The 9,441-nt window shown below is 55.4% G+C and overlaps 4 protein-coding genes across 4 annotated transcripts; 2 read left to right on the forward strand and 2 right to left on the reverse strand.

Moving 5' to 3' along the window:
* Nucleotides 1–984: 984 nt before the first annotated feature.
* On the forward strand, nt 985–3,186 carry CCT5 (cytosolic chaperonin protein, epsilon subunit; the record flags this gene model as incomplete). The annotated part of the gene is made up of 4 exons (XM_005831013.1): nt 985–1,088; nt 1,568–1,628; nt 1,675–2,038; nt 2,094–3,186. The coding sequence occupies exons 1-4, from the start codon at nt 996–998 to the stop codon at nt 3,184–3,186; spliced, it is 1,611 nt and encodes a 536-aa protein (XP_005831070.1). The 5' UTR covers nt 985–995.
* Nucleotides 3,187–3,202: 16 nt separating this feature from the next.
* Nucleotides 3,203–3,779, reverse strand: GUITHDRAFT_109874 (hypothetical protein; the record flags this gene model as incomplete). The annotated part of the gene is made up of 4 exons (XM_005831014.1): nt 3,203–3,347; nt 3,393–3,514; nt 3,563–3,674; nt 3,718–3,779. 4 exons carry the CDS (start codon nt 3,777–3,779, stop codon nt 3,203–3,205), a joined length of 441 nt encoding a protein of 146 aa, XP_005831071.1.
* Nucleotides 3,780–4,537: 758 nt separating this feature from the next.
* On the forward strand, nt 4,538–6,214 carry GUITHDRAFT_139947 (hypothetical protein; the record flags this gene model as incomplete). The annotated part of the gene is made up of 1 exon (XM_005831015.1): nt 4,538–6,214. One exon carries the CDS (start codon nt 4,538–4,540, stop codon nt 6,212–6,214), a length of 1,677 nt encoding a protein of 558 aa, XP_005831072.1.
* A 397-nt stretch (nt 6,215–6,611) lies between these two features.
* GUITHDRAFT_153056 (hypothetical protein) lies at nt 6,612–7,842 on the reverse strand. Its single transcript, XM_005831016.1, has 2 exons — nt 7,613–7,842; nt 6,612–7,562 (listed from the first exon to the last, which is right to left on the reverse strand). Exons 1-2 carry the CDS (start codon nt 7,660–7,662, stop codon nt 6,629–6,631), a joined length of 984 nt encoding a protein of 327 aa, XP_005831073.1. The 5' UTR covers nt 7,663–7,842; the 3' UTR covers nt 6,612–6,628.
* Nucleotides 7,843–9,441: the final 1,599 nt, after the last annotated feature.

Raw genomic sequence — 9,441 nt, forward strand, 5'->3', positions numbered from 1 at the left:
TGCTTGTCGACTGGTTTCGGCTTGTGGTGCCCATCCACCTTGTCTTTGTCTTCCTTGTCCAAGACTTTTCCTGGTTTCTCAGACTTCTCAACCTCATCTGACTTCTTTTCTTTGAGAGTGACGGCCTTGTTGTGCAAGTACTCCACCAGAACCTCCAAACACGACGCAAGAGCCTCCTCCCCTCTCTCCTTGTTCCTCTTCACCATCTTCTCGATCCCCAGAGACCTCGAAAGCTCCGATCTCTTGGTAGTCCTCCCTTCCTTGGGCGGCGCCTCCTTGTTCAGGGCCTCCAGTGCTCCCTTGAGCCCCTTGCTGTTCAGGTACTCTCGCACTAGTGCCTCCCCGAGCGCTTCTACCTCCTCCCGCCCCATTGCAGCCCGGTTGTCGTTGAATGATGTCGTGGCCCGCATCCCCCCCAGGTTCGATTTATCTGAGGCGGGCCGATGAATGGATCTGCAGGGTCCTTAGTGAGGAAAATGGGGGGGTAGTAGCCCATCCACCTTTTGGCGGGAAAACTTTCATTGTTTGGCAGGGCAGTGACCAACATACTTTGATATTTCAAATGTAAGACAAATATTTGAAGAAAAATTTCGAAAATTCGAAGGGAGTCTTTGAATTCATGGAGGGGATACCTTTCCAAACGGAGGGTAGTATTGAGAGACACGGGTATATTTGAGGACAAAATTAGGGGTCTAGGGGTGGATGCTGCTGCTGAGGGACCGGTGCGATAATGCACAAGTTTGGGTTGTCCCTGAGCCCGAGTTCACCTGGTGGGGGTTGATATACACAGGGTAGGGGTACTTCATTATATTCCTTAAGTAGCAGAGCTTGAATTATATTTAATAAACAACTTAAGGAAAAACACTAAAGTCTATTTGATGCACTTGGCAATGAGCCAAAGTGAAATTATGGTGGGTGGGGTATTCAAAGTACCGGTGCAGAGGTCCATCAGTATCATCAGGGGTAGGGGGTGGTAGAGCGCGCGGGAGGCAGTCATGAGCCTTGTGTTCGACGAGTATGGCAGGCCCTTCATCATCATCAAGGAGCAATCTTCCAAGACCAGACTTAAGGGACTTGCTGCTCTCAAGGTAGTCTCTCCTCCCTCCCTCCCTCCCTCCTCCTTGCATGCCTCCTGTCTCTCTCCTGCTCTCTGCCCCTTGCGCTCCCTCCATTGGAACCCGTCGTGCTGTTTGCATATTCTGCACATCCTTTCACCAGCGTCTCCACCTGCGCCTCTCTGTCATCTATATTTCCTCCGCATTGTTTGAAACTTGTCACACTCACCTCGCAACACGACCATTGCTGGTTTGTGAGGGCTGTTTGTTGACAAGAAACAAGAAATTAGATGGTGTATGATTCATGGCATGACTACAATTGAATGTTGATCATTCGTTTCAACGGTGTCATGGTTTGTTTGCCTATATACTTTGATGAATGGACCCGCTTCAGGAAAATTTTACATCATTCTTCTCAATCATGCTGTTGTTTGTCGCTGCATTTCTCCTGTTGCCCAAACATTGGATTGAAGAAAGCAGAAAGCGGTTGTGACTGGTTTACTTTCTTGCAGTCCAACATCATTGCTGCTCGATCAGTAGCTAGCACGCTGAGATCCTCCCTGGGACCGAAGGGTAAAAGCACGAGCTGCAATCACCGTGTGTAACTAATGAAATGCAGGGATGGACAAAATTCTTGTGAGTGGCGATGGCGACGTCTGTGTTTCCAATGACGGAGCCACGATACTTGAGAGGATGGAGGTTGAGAATCAAATCGCAAAGCTCATGGTGGAGCTGTCCAAGTCTCAGGATCAGGAGATCGGGGATGGGACCACAGGAGTGGTGGTCCTAGCCGGAGCGCTGCTGGAGCAGGCAGAGCTTTTGTTAGACAGGGGCCTACACCCTCGCAGAATATCCGAGGGGTTCGAAGTAGCATGCAAGGTAGCATGCGACCACCTGGACAAGATCTGCGACAAGATCCACTTCACCCCCCACGAGACCTCCGAGCTCCTTACTGTAGCGAAGACCACCTTGTCCTCCAAGATGTGAGACGCTCTTGCCCGCGCATGCTCAAAGTTGTAACGCTGATCCCCTGTGCAGTGTGACGAGGGCCTTGGATCAGATGGCGAACCTTGCTGTCAGCGCCATCATGGCTGTTGCTGACTTCGAGAGGAAAGATGTCAACCTGGACTTGATCAAGATGGAGGGCAAGGTAGGAGGGCAGATGGAAGACTCTATGCTGGTTTCCGGTATCGTGCTGGATAAGGACATCAGCCATCCTGGAATGGCCAAGACCATCAAGGACGCCAAGATCTGTATCCTGACATGTCCGTTTGAGCCGCCCAAACCTAAGACCAAGCACAACATTCAGATCGACACTGTTGAGAAGTATCAGACGCTCTACAAGCAAGAGCAGGAATACTTCGTTGACATGGTGAAGAAGATCAAGGATTCTGGCGCAACTCTGGCCATCTGCCAATGGGGATTTGATGACGAGGCCAACCATCTCTTGTATCAAAATGAGCTGCCCGCTGTTCGCTGGGTTGGAGGAGTGGAGATCGAGCTGCTGGCTATCGCTACTGGAGCACGGATCGTTCCGAGATTCTCGGAGTTGACTCCTGAGAAGCTGGGCAAGGCCGGGGTCGTGAGGGAGGTCTCGTTCGGAACAACCAAGGACAAGATGTTGTTCATTGAGAATTGTGAGAACAGCAAGGCAGTTACCATCTTCGTGCGCGGAGCAAACAAGATGATCATCGATGAGATCAAGCGCTCAATTCATGATGCTCTTTGCATGGTGCGCAACCTTGTTCGGGACAACCGGATCGTGTACGGCGGCGGATCTTCTGAGATCGCCTGCTCTCTCGCCGTGAGCGACGCAGCCAGCAAGGTCACGGGGGTCGACCAGTACGCCATGCGAGCCTTCTCGGATGCGCTGGAAGCGATTCCCATGGCCTTGTCGGAGAATAGCGGCCTCCCCGGGATCGAGAGCCTCGCGGCGTTGAAGCAGCGGCAGGTGCAAGAGAAGAATCCCTGGTTGGGGGTTGACTGCAAGATGGTGGGAACCAACGACATGAAGAGCCAGAAAGTTCTGGAGACTCTCCACGGGAAGAAGCAGCAGTTCATGCTTGCGACGCAGGTTGTGAAGATGATCCTCAAGATCGACGATGTCATCTCACCCTCTGAGTACGAGTGATGCTTATAAATGTACTTCACGCTATCCTCCACTTGTTCATCATCTCCTCCATCTCCTCGATGCCTTCGGTGCTGGTTGTCACCTTGTACTCGTTTGCTCGTTTTGACAGCTCCCCAAGCTCCTTCCTCTCAGCCCCGTCTTTCCTCGACCCTTGCAGGACACTGCATCCTCGTCAACTACAAGGAGGAAGGCAACAGCATCCGAACCTGCAGAATCCAACAACCCTGCCCGTCCTCAATCCCTGCAGGAACGATTCCTTGAACCCTTCCTCAAACCCAGCCTGCAGGAATTTCTCTCGGGCCGCTCCGATGGCTTCTTTGTACCCTTCCTGCTCGTACCATCAGGAAAGCCGGCGGACGGAGGATCGAAGTCATACCTTGTACAACCTCTTCCTCACGCTCTCCTCCTCCCTGACTGACAGCGTCTCTCTCTTGCCGGCGCTGGCTGCCTGGTCCTCCTCCTCCTCCCAGACGTCGTCATCTACCTTGCTGCAGCAGCAGTCAGCACGGCACTTGCTTTATCCGTCCTCACTTGATGGAGCTCGGAGCAGCTCCGTCCGACTCATCGCCGGAAGATGCCCAGACGTCGTCCATCTGACAGAGCAGGGGAGGAGAGAAACGTGAGCTGTCAGTCGGAGGAGAAACCTTGAGGGAGACAAAGGAGAAGGAGAAAAAGGGGGAAGGGGAGGAGGAGGGGGAAGGGGAAGGTAAGAACAAGTAACTCAGCTTAGATCAAAGAACAAAGACAATAATCAACAAACATTTCAAGCAAGCTGAAGCAAAAAACAAGATTAAACGTTCACACCATGCCTCCTTGCTCGCTTCCCTCCCCCTAGCCCCTCCCTCCCCCTAGCCCCCTCCCCCTTCCTATCCCCCTTCCCAGCCTCTCCCCCTCCCCCTCCCTCCCTCCCTCCCTCCCCCCCCTTCCCTTCCGTCTTTCCCCCTTCCCCTCCTCCCTCCCCTTTCCCCCATTAAAGCCACGAGGCCGACCGACCGGGTATTTCTCCTGCCTCGTGTTTTCCCGACCTGGTGGGATCCTGTGGAGGCAGGCAGGAGGACAGGGGGAGAGAGTAAGGGCGGAGGAGGAGGAGGAGGAGGAGGAGGAGGAGAAGGAGGAGGAGAAGGAGGAGATAAGAAGCGTGGGAGGACGCAGAGGAGGGAGGGAGGGAGGGAGGGAGGGAGGGAGGGAGGGAGGGAGGGAGGGGACACAAAGAGGGTTTTGATAAGAATGAAAGATCCTTGAGATCTGCTAGCGTGATCAGGCACCCGAGGCAGGAAGGGAGAGAAGAGGGGTGGGTCGATTTTGATCCCCCACCAGCGACACCAAGTCTCCTGCTCCTGACGACCTTGCGATGGTTGAGACGAGGAGGAGCAGGTTGAGGACGGATGATGTGGGATCAGGGCATATGACATGGTCGGCGAGGCTCAACGTGGCGAACCTTCACCAGTCGTTCCGATGCTTCATGGTGTTCTTTGCATGCTACCTGCTAGTCTCGGTCGTCTTGACATCGATGGTGTTCTTCAAGAACTTCGACAACTTGGGCCAGCAGCTCATGTTTGCCTCGGACCACTGCCCTCGTCTGCTCCCCAGCAAGAGGATTCTTCTATGCTCCATCCTTCGCAACGCTAACCTCGTCCTTCCTGCATGGCGCAAGTCAGTCGTGGGCCTGGCGGAGTGCGTGAAGAAGAGAGGAGGGGAGCTCCTGGTGAGCGTGTGGAGCGACAAGAACACTGATGACGTCACGTCGCCGGAGCTTCAGAAGCTCTCGGAGCAGCTCAAGACCATTGGGGTCAAGCATGTCGTAGAGCACAACGGGAAAATGCCCGAGGAGAAGCAGAAGGCCAACAGGATCGTTCGGCTCTCCTGGGCCCGCAACCAGGCGCTTGAGCAGCTGGGCCTCGAAGTCCTTGACCATGTCGACGCCATTCTCTTCATCAACGACGTGCTGTGGACGGTGAAGGACGCGATGAAGTTGCTGCACGAGCAGAGGAAGGAGGGTTACGACGCTCTTTGCGGGTTGGACTACATGTACAACTTCTACGATACCTGGGTGAGTCGGTCAGACAGCCTGGGCCCGTTCTCAGGTTTCTACCCGTGGGTACACAAGTCGGATGCGAGCCTGACCTCGCTGTCTGCTGCTGTCAACTCCAGGACCTTCCGTGTCGGCAGCTGCTGGAACGGAATGTTTGTCGCCAACGCCGTTCCCTTCGGTAGCAAGCACAAAGTTCGCTTCAGGACGGGGCAGCAATTCTACAGCGCCGTCCTGCTCCTGCGCTCTCCCCCCTCGGATCCTTCTGATGTCACCGGGGAGCTCCTGCACTTTCATGCTGGCCGCTCGTCTCCTGTCGACGGGCCGAGGATGTACGAGCTCGCAGCGGGAGGGAAGGACGAGGTCGGTGTGCTCTGGGCGGGGAACCTGACGCAGGTGCTGGTCGTGTCCAACGGCAGCCGATACCTCTACTCTGAGGCAGACGGGCAGGGGCAGGTCGTGCGCCCTCGAGCTGGGGCTCCAGCTGAGTTCAGCGGTCGCCTCCTCCACCTTCGTCCGATCAGTTACAAGGAGATCCGATGGCCCGAGTGTGAGCCGAGCAGCGAGTCGCTGCTGTATGCCGTTGACTTCCACAGGCTGGGCTACTCGAAGATGGCCGTCGACCCCAGCGTCCGCGTCTTCTACTCGTCGATCCACGTGGTTTTCTCCTTCTTCCTCGTGTATCCAGCTGAGGCGATGCTGAGCTTGTACTGGCGCCTGGTTGAGCTCCTCGGGTTGACACGGCGGGTTGAACGATGGGAGCTCCCATACGACAATAAGACGCTGGGCAGCACAACTTGCATCAGGCCCGAGCCTGACTTTCCTTTCTTTCTTCTCCCTCTGCTCCCCCTGGTCCTGGTCCTCCTTCTCTTCGCCATCGTGATTACTCGCTGGCACTTTGGCCGCAAGGCGCAGGAGGGAAAACGTACCAACTTGGCCTACCGGAGACTAGGGTCAGCCTCTGAGCGGCATGAAAGGGACCTCGAGATGGCGATCTGATCAGCCAAGAAACGAGATCCGATCCCTGCCCGTCTCAGCCGGCTCCTTCTTGCCCTTCCTGTAAGTTACCAGAGTTGCCCTTACACAGTGTCGGTCAAGCTCGGGGGGCTCAGCCGAGTCCAGCTGTTGCCCTGCTGCTGGCTACATCAGCTGGGGCAGTGTGACCGTACATGGGCTGCTATGAGGCAGGGCCGCTACGAGGCTCAGGCCCACCGCCGGCCATCGGCTGCCGCTGCTCAACATGGAAGAGCCTGTGACCACTCTGACGGGGCGTTGCCCTCAGGCTGTAGTACGGTACGACAAGTCCGACGACCACCGCAGGAATAGAGCATGATCCTAGTGCCGTCATGAGTGAAGTGTCCGGTCACGTCAGACTGAACATCCAGAAAGACGATGTGATAGGAAGGCTGGTTGTTACAAACATTCGAACTCATGTAATTCTACTGTATTTAGCTCCTCTGCTCCTATCCGAGGCTCCGATGGGTGTTGCGCACTGACCGTCATCTTTAGCAAGCGGAACTTTTTCCCGCCTTCCTCCACGCTCGTCGCCTCCCTGATGCACTGCAAGCTTGTCCTCCACTCCTCAAACCCAGCAGGCGACACAAGTCTTCCAGTGAACACATGCAAGTCTGCCTGCCCGTCCTGCCTCTCCTGTGTCGTTTGCACACCCAAGATCTGCACACGCTGCGCCTCCCCTTTCTCCAGGCCCGCGGGAAAATCCGCGAGCATGCGATCGACGCACATGGTTCCGGAGGAAGGCAGCACGCCAGCAGCAGCCTCTTGGTTCAAGATGACGTCGAGAAGAAGCTCTCCGCTCGTCTCGAAGAAGGCGCGGATGATGGAAACTACCAGCTGTAATTTTGTCTCTTCTCTAGTCATGATGATCCCAAACCAAGCCTGTGCCAGTGCCGGCAGCACGTCGTTGCGATTCGACGCGCTTAGCTTCCTGGCGTTGGCGAGGTAGTCTTCAGCTCCAATCTTTGACACCCTCAGCTGGACGTCTCCAGGGAAGTTGCTGGAGGTGTGGTCCCAATCGAGCAGGATCTTCAGCGCCTTGCCCTCCTCCCGCTCGTCCACGACTTGGCTGGAGCGGATGCGCTCGGTCAATCTGAACCAGAGCTGGTTGAACCTCTTGCGTTTCATCGAGATCTCCTCCTCGCGCCCTCCCCCTCCTCGGTTGCTGATGTCTTGGATGACGATGCTCTCTGGAAACGAGTACTCCTGCACACACCACAAGCGCCTCTCATACCAATCTTGCTCCAAGATCCTTGAGTCCCCTGTGTTGTTGAACGCCACGACGATGCCCCCGGAAGAAAAGAGGCCAATCATGCGCGGGATCAGCGCGTTCCTGTGCGCCTCCTTCACCCTCTCGTGCTCTTGGCTTCCAGCAGGGTTTACCTGAGGTATCGAGAACTGGTCCATCCAGACATATTCTTGGCTCCTGCCATCCAGTGCCTGCACCATCCCCTCGAGCATCGGCTCCACCATCGTCACGGTCCAGTCGAAGCCCTCGTTGTCCAGGAGGCGAATCTTGTAGCAACGTGGCGCTTGGGCATCCGGAGACATCTTCTTATACATAGTCTCATCACTCCATCGGTAGCTGATCACCGCCGACAGGTCTATCCTGTCTTGGCTGGCAAGGTAGGTAGGGATGCGCACCCCGTGCTCTACAACTGGAGGCCCATCCTTGCTCTCCTCCAAGATGCGCGAGAACTCAGCGACCAGGCGCGTCTTGGACAGGATCAGTCCGAAGTGGTCCACAGTCTCGCGCTTCAGAACCTCCTCCACGGACATCTCCCGATCTCTGACCAGGAACAAGAAAACTGTCAAGATCACGCAGATGACGAGCAGGGCAGCCGCAAAGTGGTTGATACCCCCGAGGGCTCCCAGGTCAGCCAGCTGGCAGCCGCCGATCCATGGCACTGACAAGAACCAGAGGAACGAGGCCACGACCTTGCGCCTTGGCCTGGAGATCATGGACACAACGTCCCGTGAGATAAAGGGCTCCCCGGAGGCGAACAGGGAGGAGAAGATCCGCACAGGAAGGTACAAGATTCCTCCATCAATCAGCAGGATGACCCCGGTCAGGGCCAGCACGATGGGAGCTAAGACGGGTTGCAGGTCAGCCGGCACCACCTCGAACACTCCTGCTACCAGAGCAAGGGCAGGCAGGAAGAGCAAGCCTGCCAGGCATGACGAGTAGAGCTGCCGCAGCTCACTGCAGGAGACCCAGGCCCAGAACACGTTGTTGACGCTTGACTTGTTGAGAAGGATGTTCTCTAATACTCGTGACTGTAGCGTGAAATCTCCCTTAGAAGCAAGGACGACGGTCTTTAAGATGATTCCCACCGACACCCCTAGGAAGCAAGCGTATGCTCCTATTAAAGGCTGCAAGCTGCAGATGACACAACTAGTCACACCGTCGTATCCACTGCCGTAATCCTGCCGGTATTGACAGTTGGTTGCCGCCTGACTGTTCTGAATCTCGAAGTAGATTCCCACCACTACTAACAGCCATAGCAGGATACCGAGATCAGTCAGAGTGTTCAGTTCCCTGATGCGCTTCTTCTGCGCCATGCAGAGTTGCGGAGTACACAGAGCGAGCAGGTTGCGGTTCGCGTCTAGTTGGCTCTGAACGAACATGCGGGTGAACATCCTCCTGGCGAGGGAGTACATCCAAAAGAGCACCTCCACCCCGAACAGCAACAAGCAGAAGATCAGAGGAGCGAGCACAACTACCCCTACAGTGCCAGTGAGGTGACGGAAGCATCTACCACTGCTGTAGGACCAGAACACGAAGTACGCCAGGGAGAGCACCTTGAAGCAAGCGAGAGTCCGGGCGATGAAGATGAAGGTTGCCCTCCTGAGTGTCACGACGTTGAGGAAGTCCACGATGATGTTTGAGCATTGCATGCTGGTCAATGATATCAAAAGCTGACCTTCTATCCCTTTTCTTCTTCTCACTCTGCCCAACTACCCATGCAGCAATGGTGTCCTCTCCTCAAGAGTTTCGACCTCCCAGTCAGATCTCACAAGTCATGTTCATCTCCACCATATCTCTCTTTGACTTCCTTGTCCTTTCACAACCATGTCCTCTCTTCTTCTCTCCTCTCCCCTCATAACGCTCGCGCCTATCCAAACTGCATTTTTTTCCCCGACAAAACTGACCTTTTGGGTCGCCCGACCTGGTCCGACCGGATTGGAATCTGAGGCGAGCGCGGTTCATC

Source organism: Guillardia theta, assembly GCF_000315625.1.
Source record: "Guillardia theta CCMP2712 unplaced genomic scaffold GUITHscaffold_42, whole genome shotgun sequence".
Classification (NCBI taxonomy): domain Eukaryota; class Cryptophyceae; order Pyrenomonadales; family Geminigeraceae; genus Guillardia; species Guillardia theta.

Bases quoted from the DNA above. Each gene is read 5' to 3' on its own strand.
- GUITHDRAFT_153056 (XM_005831016.1), bottom strand. From the start codon at position 7,662: ATGGCAGGAGCCAAGAATATGTCTGGATGGACCAGTTCTCGATACCTC. The intron at 7,563-7,612 runs GTAAACCCTGCT...GGAGGCGCACAG, and splicing joins ACCAGTTCTCGATACCTCAG to GAACGCGCTGATCCCGCGCA.